Source organism: Mixophyes fleayi, chromosome 6 (genome assembly GCF_038048845.1).
Source record: "Mixophyes fleayi isolate aMixFle1 chromosome 6, aMixFle1.hap1, whole genome shotgun sequence".
Lineage (NCBI taxonomy): Eukaryota > Metazoa > Chordata > Amphibia > Anura > Limnodynastidae > Mixophyes > Mixophyes fleayi.
Genome location: NC_134407.1, coordinates 203027362 through 203041923, shown reverse-complemented (window position 1 = coordinate 203041923; position 14562 = coordinate 203027362). Strand labels below are relative to the sequence as shown.

Genomic DNA, 14562 nt, shown 5'->3' with positions numbered 1-14562 from the left:
AGAGGTACTTTTAACTGCCGCGATATCTGTTCTTCTATCGTCATCTCAGGATGGAAATAACAGAACAAAACCATTTAAAACTTGCTTTATTCATGCAGCCACCTCATAAACTATTAATACACTGAGCCAGTATTGCCGGGGCAGCAATTTTTTTGGGCAAATTGCAGTGATAAGGCATTTTTTATCACCACCAATAAAACAATATTACTTATGTGTAAGTAGGCCTCTGACTTTTATTATAGAATGATCAGACCTGACATATAGTTTCAGGTTTGTGATTGGGTAAATCTTTTCTCAAGGGACTCTGAATCCAGCGACCTATCACAAACCAGGTGTCAGACGCCGTCCCCGCTGATCCCCTGTCAGACGGGGAATGTACGTCTGACTTCCCTGTCAGCTGCCGCGGGACTCCGCTTCCGGGTACTCGGGCGCATGCGCCCTGTTCTCAGTCCCGTTGCTAGGCAACGGGACGCCGCTTCTCCTACCAGTTCCGCCTCCTCCTCTCCGCCAATCACTACAGTCAGCCCTCTATTTAAACCTGTCTCTGGCGCCATTAGGGTGCCAGAGTAACAGGTTCACCACCAGTGTTCCTGGCTTCCTTATTCTCCATAATCCTGAGTATTCTGATTCCTGATTACCTGTTGTGACCCCGGCTTGGCGACCATTCTACTCTTCTGTGTGACCCATTCTGTACTGTGACTTCGGTTTGGCGACTATTCCTTTGGATTACCCTTTGTACCTGATATTCCTGATTGCTGTGACCCGGAACCGTCTGACCTCTCTACGCTACACTGGTAACTGGCTAATAGGACCGTGACCTGCGTGCTCTCTGCTGCGAAGTCCAAACCTCCTTGCGGGGGTCCCTGGTGAACACCAGGGGTACGTTAGACTCCGCGCCTGTTTGACCAGTCGCGCCAATACCGGTTAGTGTCTAATTATCTTCAGCCTTCATAGGCCTACAGCGTGACACCAGGGAAATTACAACACAGAATCTTGTGCCTTGTGATTGATGCCTTTGGGTACTTGCCAGGACACTGTGCCATTTCCTTCTCCACTTGTGAAGCAGATTTTTCCACAGCAGAGCCAGGGTCTGCTGGAACAGGCTGGTTTCTCTCAGTGTCCCCTCTGTCATCTGAAACATATGAAAGATGAAAAACAGTAGATGAATATTAAAGTCATTATGACATGTGAACCACCGAAGAGGTTTGTGCTAGTGTCTGTGAATGCAGCCACTCATCCACCACGTGTTGGATCCAAAACCCCTAATCTTCTTCCATCCACCTTTTATTGTATCTTAAGCTGGGTACACACTACAGGTTTTGCACAGGATTATCGTGCCAATCACACAATAAACGACTGTTAGGTCCGATATCGCATTAGTGTGTACGCTCCCATAAATGGACTAAAAATTACTATCAAAGATGGAACTATGCCGAGCAAATTATGCAGTGTGTACGCACTACCGACCAGCAGTGCAGGCAGGTCTTCATAGAGTTTACAGAGTAACGATCTATTCAGCAGATGATTATGACAGATGAAGAGCACAGATCTGAAGGTAAATTGTGTAAAATCGTGGAAGTGTGTACACATGAATCTGCATGCTGATTGGAACGTTCATTTGTTGGTAAAATCGTTCCAGCTATCGCATCGGGAGAAATTTTCTGTAGTGTGTGCCCAGCTTTACCTTTACAAAACACCTCATATGCCCTCTAATCTCCAATTAGTTCTTTATTGAACTGAAACTTTGAAATAAGTTGGTACTTTTTTTTCGTTGGGTACGGTACCCAATGCTGGGGATACCGACAACCAATTCCCCTCCAAACGCAGACCAAAGCGTGTAATCACCGAAGTGATTAACATATACACTTACCTTCTCCCCGACACAGGACATCCCCGGAGGCGCTGGTCTGCATTATGACAATTAATGTCGCAATGCAGCGCCGTCATCCAGCCTCTTCGGATTTTACAGCAGTCGAAGAGCAGCGCCTCTGGGGATGTTCTGCGTCGGGGAGAAGGTAAGTCTATATTTTAATAACTTCGGTTATTACACGCTTCGGTCTTCTTTTGGAGGGGTATTGGGGGTCGGTATATCCAGCATCGGGATACCGATTAGCACTGCTTTTTTTCTATTCTTAATTTAGAGCTAGGATCAACCTTTGGACACATCAATCACACTCAAAATAGGTTTTTGGTCTTGCTTGTAATTTCCACCTCTGACTCCTCAATTGATCATCATAGTGCTCCCTCTGTAAGGGTCATATACAAATGGCAAACAAAGTGCTGCATCAGGCACTCCTTCTTTATTTCAATGAACTGAATTGAAGTGAAGTGAATTGAAGAAGGAGCGCTGTCCAAAGTGTGTCCCCATATTGGAATTGGCCAATAAAATCTATCTGCATTAGCAATGGGCATGTTAGTAAAAACATCATGTAGCGCTGACAGACGTGGACGTCTGCATATGCGCAATAGGGAACTGTAGTCAACCAGGAGCTACAATCCCTGGTTTGCACCGAGCTGCTGCCGGAGGATTCAGTAAGAGCTTGTTAAAGGGGGAGGGGCTAACGAAGAAAGTAAAAAAAAAGCTGATCAATAAACGGTACTAACTGATAATAGCACAGACAGGGTGAGAAGGAACTGACAGGTCACTAAATGGTGGAGGAGCTGAGGACAAAATTCAACGGAAATTTTATCACAGGGTCATGGAGGTGATCAAGAGGAGATTTAAACTCAATCCTGTCAGCTATCTCAGTAGTGAGACAAGTAAGACAGTTCAGAGAAAGCTGCATGAGGAGACGAGAAAGATCCTGAGATGTCATGAGTTCTCCACAAAATAGATAAGTAACCATCATTCACTTATCCCTTCCCTGGATTGGACATTGTATTAGAGGACTAATAGTTAGAGAGATAATATAGAGACCTGAGGATTAATTATAAGCCCTTTTGCAAGACTGTGCTTATTACCAAGGGCTGTGAATTGTGAGAGACAATACGGGAGCAGAGACTGTACAATTTATATACAATAATCCAGATTATTACTGCTGATAAGAGACGAATAGCCACTGAAAACCCTAAATATTGCTTTGACACCACGGTTTACCGACAGCTGTGATAATTTCCTGGACCAGTTGCCACTTTTATATTGGACTGTCATTAAATGAGTGGAAGGGATTAATTGGATGCTGAAATTTATATAAGGGCCTATCATCCAAAATAAATATATAAATTAGAGATGTTCACTGACCCCTGTGTTCTGGATTTGGATCTGGATTAACTTGATGTTTTGGTTTTGGTTCTTGTTAAACCGTCCTTGCGTGTTTTGGTTTTGGTTTTGGATATCTATTTTTTTTTTCGAAATTTCCTATATTTTTGCTAAAATAACATCATTTTGCTTTTTTTCCCCCTACATTATTATTAACCTCAATAACACTAATTTGAAGTCATTTGCAGACAATTTTGACCACCTCACAGGTCACAATATTATTTTCATACACTTTCGGACAAAGACTGCCGCGACCTGGTTGGATGGTAAGCGACAGAGCAATGGCACAAACACATGGCAGTTCATAGCACATCTAGGAAACATTGCCACACAGCAGTGGGAGAAAAGAAATGTCCTTGGACCCTCCCAAACACCCTTATGTAAAATATTAAAAAGGACATGTACAGTTTAGCAAATCAAGCACTCAAGCGACAGGCAGTGCCACTTTTGTGGCTAAAGTGCTTGGTTTGTTTGGACCCCCACAAAACAAGCTAACAATAGTTTAGCTGCCGTAAGCCTAACAGTGAAGCCTATCAATGAACTCTACATTATTAAACCATGGAGTAAATGTATCAAGGTCCGATGTTTTTCAGCATTTTAAAATCGTGGCAAATCGCTGGTGATAACCCGTGCTTTTAGTCCCCAAGTTGCCAAATGTATTAAACTGCGAATTTGACTCTAATCTTAAAAATCGCTGGTCATCTCTGGCGCTTCATAGTATTAGGGGATTTTCCCACGCTGTCGTGGGAAACTCCTAATACTATAAATAGACGTTGCGCAAGAGCTAAGTTCATTGCGTATCGAAGCTTCTACAGTGTAGAAGCTGCTTGCGGCGTCTGTCTTTTTTTTTTTTTTTTTTTAACCAAGCATGTTCCGGATTGGATTTTACAGATATGGGGCCCTTCTGGCTGAAGATAAGAAGACTGCAATCAACACGGGAGCCTGCCAGCCCTATTATTTCTATTTCAGCAAAGACAATTAGCAATGGAGCAATGGAGCTCTTCTCTTTGTGTGTTACCTATATAACACAGTAAAATGTGACTTCAGATTTAGAAGACCAAGTCTGCCAGCCCTATTATTTCTATTTCAGCAATGACAATTAGCAATGGAGCTCTCCTCTTTGTGTGTTACCTATATAACACAGTACAATGTGACTGCAGATTAAGGAGACCAAGCCTGCCAGACCTATTATTTCTATTTCAGCAATGACAATTTGCAATGGAGCAATGGATCTCTCCTGAATGTCACTGGAGACTTTGAAGAACACTGCTACCCCTCCTCTTTCTTTTCTACCTATGACGCTGCCCAACTGCACTAGAGACTGCCAAGAACTGTGCTACCCCTTCTGTTTCCCTCTGTGAAATGACGTTTTGCCTCGTTTTCAATTCCGAAGGTGCGCGAAAGTACCGAGCCGGCTCAGCGCAGTACTCGGATCTGGTAAGTTCGGGTGTGTTCGTTTCTCGAGGAATCGAGCCTGAGCATCTCTAATATAAATGTTTATTTATTTACTGAAATTGTTATATATATGTACCCGATTGTAGTAAGTGAATCTATAGTGTTGTAAATGTGTTAACTTAAGCTATATTTAAAACTTACATTTTAATTGAGAAATTAAAACTCAGAAAATTTCTTTGGGTGCTTACGCTGGATTAATAAACAGATCAGCGTCGATTTCAAAGAGCAATTCATGCATTGTTATTGTTTGTGTGTGCCTGTAGTTTTATTAGTAGGGGGTGGAGGGTTCCTTGGTCTCCCTCTGGTGTTGCTTATACAGAACACTACCCAACGAAGAGCCTGCTGTACTCAAACCAAGGTGGAGGCTCTGCGCTACTGAAGATTAAAGATAAAGGGAATACCACAGATCAAGGCACATTTCATTTAAATAAAACCACCCACTCGACACTAGGGGAAGGAAAGGGGTGTTACAATCACTGTAAAACCCAACCTACTAACACTTTAGCACCTCCCCCTTCATTCCTTTTTACTTTTCAGCTCAGCTCTAACTGATGATCAGTTATAATTGAAATGAAAAATGGAACATGGAGAATGACACATCTAATTAAGACACTTCTGTGTGCTTGAATATTTTATTTGTCAAAAGTGCACCTAGACTTGTGTTTTGAAGAGGAAGAGCAACTGTAAAGTGCAATTATATTATTAGTATAAGAGGAGGCATCTCAGGGGTGGTGTAAACATCATCTCCTCACCCCCAATAAGTAGGAAACTCCACCCTAAAGGTTCCTTCTCTGCCCCTTAATCCCATTAAAATAATCTCATCCTGCAAAACAGAATGTAATTTTATCATTTGGGTGCACTTATGCATTACATCCACACAAATAGGAGCAGTGCGAATGTTTGCACCTTACATTCTTATATATTTTATTTTCCCTGTCCTATATTGATAAAGAAATAATTATATGATAAGGCACTGAAAACCCAATATATTTTATTATGGAATAAGTAAGGATAGTAAAAGATGTAAAATTGAATAGTTCACCAAATACCTTTTTAAGAACATTTTCTGATTTCCTCACTAGAATACCACCTATGTGCTATACACAATGAAAGCAACGCCTGCCTGAGAGGTGATCTGACTGCGTGTAACCATCATATATGTCTCCTGATTTATAGTCACTGTTTCGGGTTCTGAGCTGCTGAAGAAACAGGTCTATACTACAGTGCTTTACTTTCTGGAAATGAAGATCTTATTCTTATTAGGGATGAGCGCACTCGGATTTATGAAATCCGAGCCCACCCGAACGTTGCGGATCCGAGTCGGATCCGAGACAGATCCGGGTATTGGCGCCAAATTCAAAAGTGAAACTGAGGCTCTGACTCATAATCCCGTTGTCGGATCTCGCGATACTCGGATCCTATAAATTCCCCGCTAGTCGCCGCCATCTTCACTCGGGCATTGATCAGGGTAGAGGGAGGGTGTGTTAGGTGGTCCTCTGTGCTGTTTAGTGCTGTGCTGTTTAGTGCTGTGCTGTTTAGTGCTGTGCTGTTTAGTGCTGTGCTGTTTAGTGCTGTGCTGTGCTGTGCTGTGCTGTGCTGTGTTCTGCAGTATCAGTCCAGTGGTGCTGTGTGCTGTGCTCTGTCCTTCTGAGGTCAGTGGTGCTGCTGGGTCCTGTGCCGTGTCCTGTTCAGTCCAGTGGTGCTGTGTCCTGTGCTCTGTGCTTCTAAGGGCATTGACCGTCCAACAGTCGTTTGCCATGACCACCAAATACGATAGTAGTCACCCTATTGCAAAGCGTATAACTGCGGCTGTAACTGCAATGTTGGTGTTAGACGTGCGCCCGGTGTCCGCCATCAGTGGAGTGGGATTTAGAGGGTTGATGGAGGTATTGTGTCCCCGGTACCAAATCCCCTCGAGATTCCACTTCACTAGGCAGGCGATACCAAAAATGTACAGAGAAGTACGATCAAGTGTCCTCAGTGCTCTTAAAAATGCGGTTGTACCCACTGTCCACTTAACCACGGACATGTGGACAAGTGGTTCTGGGCAAACGAAGGACTATATGACTGTGACAGCCCACTGGGTAGATGCATCCCCTTCCGCAGCAACAGCAACAGCTGCATCAGTAGCAGCATCTACAAAATGGCTGCTCATGCAAAGGCAGGCAACATTGTGCATTACAGGCTTTAATAAGAGGCACAACGCTGACAACATATTAGAGAAAATGAGGGAAATTATCTCCCAGTGGCTTACCCCACTTAGACTCTCATGGGGATTTGTGGTGTCAGACAATGCCAGTAACATTGTGCGGGCATTAAATATGGGCAATTTCCAGCACGTCCCATGTTTTGCCCACACCATTAATTTGGTGGTGCAGCATTACCTCAAGAGTGACAGGGGTGTGCAGGAGATGCTTGCGGTGGCCCGCAAAATTGCTGGACACTTTCGGCATTCAGCCAGTGCCTACCGCAGACTAGAGGCACATCAAAAAAGCTTGAACCTGCCCTGCCATCACCTCAAACAAGAGGTTGTGACGCGCTGGAACTCCACCCTCTATATGCTGCAGAGGATGGAGGAGCAGCAAAAGGCCATTCAGGCCTACACAGCCACCTACGACATAGGCAAAGGAGTGGGGATGCGCCTGAGTCAAGCGCAGTGGAGACTGATTTCCGTGTTGTGCAAGGTTCTGCAGCCATTTGAACTTGCCACACGAGAAGTCAGTTCCGACACTGCCAGCTTGAGTCAGGTCATTCCCCTGATCAGGCTGTTGCAGAAGCAGCTGGAGAAAGTGAGGGAGGAGCTGGTAAGCCATTGCGATTACACCAAGCATGTAGCTCTTGTGGATGTAGCCCTTCGTACGCTTTGCCAGGATCCGAGGGTGGTCACTCTTTTAAAGTCAGAGGAATACATTCTGGCCACCGTGCTCGATCCTCGGTTTAAAGCGTATGTTGTGTCTCTGTTTCCGGCGGACACAAGTCTACAGCGGTGCAAAGACCTGCTGGTCAGGAGATTGTCCTCTGAAGAGGACCGTGACATGCCAACAGCTCCACCCTCATTTTCTTCCACATCTATGGCTGCGAGGAAAAAGCTCAGTTTTCCCAAAAGAGGCACTGGCGGGGATGCTGATAACATCTGGTCCGGACTGAAGGACCTGCCAAGCATTGCAGACATGTCTACTCTCGCTGCATTGGATGCTGTGACAATAGAAAAAATTGTGGATGATTACTTTGCTGACACCATCCAAGTAGACATGTCAGACAGTCCATATTGTTACTGGCAGGAAAAAAAGGCAGTTTTGAAGCCCCTGTACAAACTGGCTCTATTTTACCTGAGTTGTCCCCCCTCCAGTGTGTACTCGGAAAGAGTTTTTAGTGCAGCGGGGAACCTGGTCAGTGAGCGGCGAAGGAGGTTGCTTCCTCACAACGTTGAAAAAATGATGTTTATAAAAATGAATAATCAATTCCTCAATGAAGTACAGCACTGCCCTCCAGATACTACAGAGGGACCTGTGGTTGTGGAGTCCAGCGGGGACGAATTGATAATGTGTGATGAGGAGGAAGTAGACACTGTAGGGGGAGAGGAATCAGAGGTTGAGGATGAGGACGACATCTTGCCTCAGTAGAGCCTGTTTAGTCTGTACAGGGAGAGATGAATAGCTTTTTTGGTGTGGGGGCCCAAACAAACCAATCATTTCAGTCAAAGTTGTTTGGTAGGCCCTGTCGCTGAAATGATTGGTTTGTTAAAGTGTGCATGTCCTATTTCAACAACATACCTCTCAACTGCAGCTCATCCCTCCTCTGCGGGGATAATGTCTCCTGTGCTCTGACACGTCACTCTGTGTACTCTCAGCCTCAGGATCTGACACTACAGCTACCATGCCTCTTGTAGCAGCCCTCACTCCAGGGCCTCTTCCATGTGCAGTGTCCCCCTCTCTCTTGGGTTCACTATAGTGGCATGGAGTTCTCCCCCTCATCCAGGGCACACATTCCTTGCCCTGGCTCAGTCACCACGCTCAGACTTCCAGGCAATGCTGGGGGAGCCTGGGAGCTTCCACCCCAGGTCCCCAGCTACAACTCTCCTCTCCTGTGTCTTCTCTCTCTTTCTGACACTTTAAAGATCGTGCCTTTAAATGAAAAAGTCAGTCTTTATTGCACGACTATGTGCAAGTGCAACAGGGACATTTTTTTGGGTTTACAAAGTCAAACAATAACACTTCAACCCTGTCTGTCTGGGGTCTCTCAATGACGAATTGACTGTAGCATGTTTGGAGGAGGTATTGTGGCCCCGGTATCAAATTGGGTACCGGGGCCACCCCACTCTGCAGTCCAGATACTTGTTTGGTGGAATTCCGACACGTGGAGGGTTTTTTAATTATATTGTGGCCTCGGTACCAAATTGTGTACCGGGGCCACCACACTACGCAGTCAAGATAGATAGATGCGTATTGCGTATCATAGATAAAGTACATTCAGTGGTGTGGGGCAAATTGAAAAATATTCCAAATGCACTGACATTATCAAAAACAAGAGGTTGTCACACGCTAAAACTCCAACATGTATATGATGGAGAGGATGGAGGAGCAGCCGGATGTGTAGTGTAATGCAGATCTGTTGAAGGTTTTTTATATATTTTATTGTGGTGCCCAGTGCCCACTCCTCTACGCAGTCCAGATACATTTATTGGTGCGATTCATAAAAGTTCAGGGTTTTTAAGATATCTTGTGGTGACCCACTCCTATACGCAGTCCAGGTACATTTATTGGTGCGATTCATAAAAGTTCAGGGTTTTTAATAGATATTGTGGTGACCCACTCCTCTACGCAGTCCAGGTACATTTATTGGTGCGAATCATAAAAGTTCAGGGTTTTTAATATATCTTGTGGTGACCCACTCCTCTACGCAGTCCAGGTACATTTATTGGTGCGAATCATAAAAGTTCAGGGTTTTTAAGATATTGTGGTGACCCACTCCTCTACGCAGTCCAGGTCCAATTATTGGTGCGAATCATAAAAATTCAGGGTTTTTAATATATTGTGGTGACCCACTCCTCTACGCAGTCCAGGTACATTTATTGGTGCGATTCATAAAAGTTCAGGGTTTTTAATATATATTGTGGTGACCCACTCCTCTACGCAGTCCAGGTACATTTATTGGTGCGATTCATAAAAGTTCAGGGTTTTTAAGATATCTTGTGGTGACCCACTCCTATACGCAGTCCAGGTACATTTATTGGTGCGATTCATAAAAGTTCAGGGTTTTTAATATATCTTGTGGTGACCCACTCCTCTACGCAGTCCAGGTACATTTATTGGTGCGAATCATAAAAGTTCAGGGTTTTTAATATATCTTGTGGTGACCCACTCCTCTACGCAGTCCAGGTACATTTATTGGTGCGAATCATAAAAGTTCAGGGTTTTTAAGATATTGTGGTGACCCACTCCTCTACGCAGTCCAGGTCCAATTATTGGTGCGAATCATAAAAATTCAGGGTTTTTAATATATTGTGGTGACCCACTCCTCTACGCAGTCCAGGTACAATTATTGGTGCGATTCATAAAAGTTCAGGGTTTTTAATATATATTGTGGTGACCCATTCCTCTACGCAGTCCAGGTACAATTATTGGTGCGAATCATAAAAGTTCAGGGTTTTTAAGATATTGTGGTGACCCACTCCTCTACGCAGTCCAGAAAGATACCTTGTTGCAACGTTTTGGACTAATAACTATATTGTGAGGTGTTCAGAATACACTGTAAATTAGTGGAAATGCTTGTTATTGAATGTTATTGAGGTTAATAATAGCCTAGGAGTGAAAATAAGCCCAAAAACTTGATTTTTAAACTTTTTATGTTTTTTTCAAAAAAAATCCGAATCCAATACCTTAAATCCGAACCGAGACCTTTCGTCAAGTGTTTTGCGAGACAAATCCGAACCTCAAAAATAACGAAAATCCGGATCCAAAACACAAAACACGAGACCTCAAAAGTCGCCGGTGCACATCTCTAATTCTTATTAGATCTCCACCTGAATACAACTTTGAAAATTTACTATCCAGTGCAACTCAGTGCATAATTGACGTCTCCTAAAACTTTCTGTTTTTAATAGAGATGAGCAGTTTGGATTCAGAGAAATCTTACAGATCCGAATTTTGGGGTTCAGAGTCGAACTGAGCCTTTCCCTATATCATTGGGCATTCACCTGGTGTGGTGGCAGCTACAAGTAGCTCCAACTTCATTTAGCTTTACTCCTCTTGTCAACCAAGGATCAGGCTACAGATCAGGAGCATCTCAGTACCAGTACTGGCAGCAGTAGTACTTTTTCATCCTCTACTAGTAGAAAAGGTCCTGCGGGAACATAGTGTAAGAAAGTGTACTCCAAACACTGTTTGTCAGTCTTAAAGAAAACATCAGCTCTTGAGGTAAGGATTATTTTCCATATACCATTTGCAGTGGTAAGGAAAGGCTTAGATCATGTCCACTTTTTACTAGTAGGGGTTCTGCTACTGCTGGTACACGTACTAGAAAGCCAATTGCAAAAAAAAGCGCCCCACACGGTCATGTGTCTTCATTAACTTCCGATGCACAACCTTCTTGCTCAGAGTGTAGGTCTGTCTCCTCCAAAACAGCCACACGAAAAGAACGCTGAGGGTGAAGAACAACTTGGACATTAACAGATTTCCGAGGAGAGTCTAAGGGCTTCCATGAGTGGATGCTACTTTGGAACTTGCAAATGTGCAAGAGGGTGAAGTGGATAATTGTGGATCTGAAAATGAATGTGTTGTACTTGAACAAGATAATGAGGATGATGATGAAGATCGTGTTGAAGTAAGGCAGTCATCAGTGGTACCACCTCATGTCCATGATAGCAACAAAAAAAGCACCTCTTGTGTTTGGAAATATTTATAGCCCAGGCATTTATAGCCTTTGTGACACCACAATAAATTGATGTTGGAGCGTTGATAATCTAGATACCTCCTCCCTGTTACATCATTTGCAGTGAGTTAGAAGTAGTTTTTCAAAAGGTAGAAAATTGTGTATAGTAGCAAGCAGCCCAGCATCAGCAACCTCATGCAATCTTCACAGTCAACACCTTCATCATCAACCTCATCTTTATAAGTATCTAGTCCAGCATTCCAGATTTTAAAATTCCAACTGACTCCCCTAATGCAATCCATGATTCCCAAGAGACTTTCTTGCTGCTGGTGCTGCTGTGGGTGATAATTCTATACAGAAGGGGACCAGGAAGAGTAAACATAGCTTTAAACAACAATTGTCTGTGGAGCAAGCGTTTTCCAAGAGGAACTAAGCATGACACTAAGCATCCTGTTGCACCGAGTGGATCACTAAAGCTATGACAGCTATGTTAGCTTTGGATGTGTGTCCAATTTCCACCATCATGTGTCCACACTACCAAATTCCTTCTCGATTCCATTTCTCCCAAACAGCAATTCCTCAGCTGTCCCGAAAGGTTAAATAAAAAAAAAAATTCAGTCTCTAGAAAATGCCGACTATCCATTTAACTACAGATATGTGGACAAGCAGTACTGGTCAAACAAAAGACTACATGATCGTGACAGCCAACTAGGTAGGTGTATCAGTATCTTCATCATCAACCTTCTCATCCTTTAGCATAGTAATGCCAGGTCATTCACAGCAAGCTACTCTTTGTTTCACTGGTTTCACAAAAAAACATACTATTGTCAATCTGTTGGAAAATCTCAGGAATGTCATAGCAAATTGGCTCACCCCCACTAAGACTCTACTCCAGATACCTCATTGCTGATAACGGAGCGAACATTTTGTGTGTATTACAAGTGGGTGAATTTTAACACATACTACGCTTTGCCCACACAATACACTTGGTGCTTCAGAATTTCTTAAAATTTATAGGTCAATGCCATAGATGCTGTCCGAGGCTCATAAAATTTCTGGGCTTTTTCGACATTCAGCCACTGCTTGTAGATCATTGCAGCAGCTAAATAAAAATGATTTGCCATGCTATTAAATGAAGCAAGAGGGTATGTGATAGACAGCTAGACATTCATTTTGTCGACATTGAGAAAGTTGACAACATTAGGTCAATAATTCAAGTGTCAACAGTATTATTAGATCGACAATTCAAATGAAAGACAGTATTTTATGGTTAGTGTTAGGGATAGGGATAGGCATAAGGATTGGGACAGGGTTAGGGATATTATTGTCAACCTAAAAATACTCTCTACGTTTGAATTGTCGACCTAATAATACTGTCTACTTTCAAAGTGTCAACCTAATAATACTTTTTACATTTCAAATGTTGACCCAATAATACTGTCAATGTCATTATTGTCGATTCTCCAACCCTGTCTATATTAGGGGTCGGCCATATAAACGTCGATCATGTAACTGTCGAACTGTATGTATCACACCCAGCAAGAAATAGTAACGAGGTAGAATTCCACAATTATATATGCGTCAGTGATTTTCTCAAACCATTTCAGTTGTGGGGTGGCAGTTGTGAAGAGATCATTAGAAAATAGACTGCTAATGACTGGTAAATTAATTTTAATGCTATAAATAGTTAAGTAGGAACAAAAACAGATCAAAACCACATGATTTTTCACAATTAAATTTAATCAAATGCAGATCAAAAATCAAAACCAAAACACATGAAGATTTTTGGCCAAAACCAAAACACGAAGATGGTTTTAGAACCAAAACCAAAGCACATCTCTAATTTTTAACACTGTAATTTCCAGAGGTCAGAGAGTGTAGAGAGATCTTCGCTGTGCAGTGTGTTTACAATCCACTGTACATTTCCCACAGTAAATCCCCCCCCCCCCCCACCACCATCTTGGCTGCCAATAAAGATCTGCCATATGCTGACAACAGTCCCAAATATTTTGGAGGGGATTCTGGTAGCAACTACTCCAAACCATGAATTGTAAGATATGCAGCCCTCCACCAACACATCTACTGCCAGTTCTACCACTCAGAGAATGCTACACATACATTTACTTACCTTAGATATAGGGGTGATCACATACAACTGGGGTGATGCATTGCAGGAATATCAGAGGACACTCAGACTGGAGTTACTGTTCTCCTCTTCTGTTGCGATCTGGGTGTTTCTGAATGTTTTTGTGGATCTGGGCATGTTTCCAGTCTCAGTTCTCAAACTGTGATTCTCTGACAAAACTCTGTCCCTGTACTCCAGAAAGAACCAGCGGAACATTACAGCTTCCAGTCTGTTTGTGGAGATCTGACCCTAACATCAATAATTCTTCCTTGTCATCCATCTGTCGCTATATAGTGCTGTCAATTTACTGTTTCTGACTACTCACCTATTAGGTTCTTGAAGTTAAAAGTAGAGAAAACAGAGAGAAGAAACAGAAAGAGGAAAACAGAGGGGTCTATTTACAATTCGGTGTTAACCCCAGAGAAAATAGATGTTTCCTCCGGAGAATGGCCATCACATAATTTATAAAGGGGTTAATGCAGGAGAAATCAGATATTTCTCCTGCATTAACCTACTTTTTGTGGGTACAACTGCAATGTTATTAATTTACTAAGCAGCAAAAAGCAATGTATTGCACTTGCGTAATAATTAGCAGCGGTACTGCCTTATGCATCACTGAGATTTGCAGTGATACATAATGAGTGGTACAGGTCCACAATAGTAAATGAACCCCAGAGTATTGCCTTGCTATAGATTGTTTATATGAAGTACATTCTGCAGAATGTGGTTAGATGTCCTCCAGTGTGACCTTTAGATACTAAGGGGTCGATTTATTAAAGGACATAAAGCCTGATAGCTTCCCCATGCCTTTACATGAGGAGCCTATTTAGCATGTGTAACAGGTCTATCAAAA

The 14562-nt window shown here is 42.9% G+C and overlaps 1 protein-coding gene across 3 annotated transcripts in view; it reads right to left on the bottom strand.

Moving 5' to 3' along the window:
• Positions 1–13842, bottom strand: part of LOC142095220 (ABC-type organic anion transporter ABCA8-like) — a 100229-nt gene extending 86387 nt beyond the window's left edge. For 2 of the 3 annotated variants that reach the window (XM_075178107.1, XM_075178109.1), the window contains exons 1-2: positions 13713–13842; positions 1028–1132 (exon numbers count right to left, since the gene is read on the bottom strand). In XM_075178107.1, coding sequence (XP_075034208.1) covers positions 1028–1132 — 105 coding nt within the window. In that variant the 5' untranslated portion in view covers positions 13713–13842. The remainder of the gene's footprint in view (positions 1–1027; positions 1133–13712) is intronic. The other variant, XM_075178108.1, reaches the window with a different exon arrangement.
• Between the last annotated feature and the right edge of the window lie 720 nt (positions 13843–14562).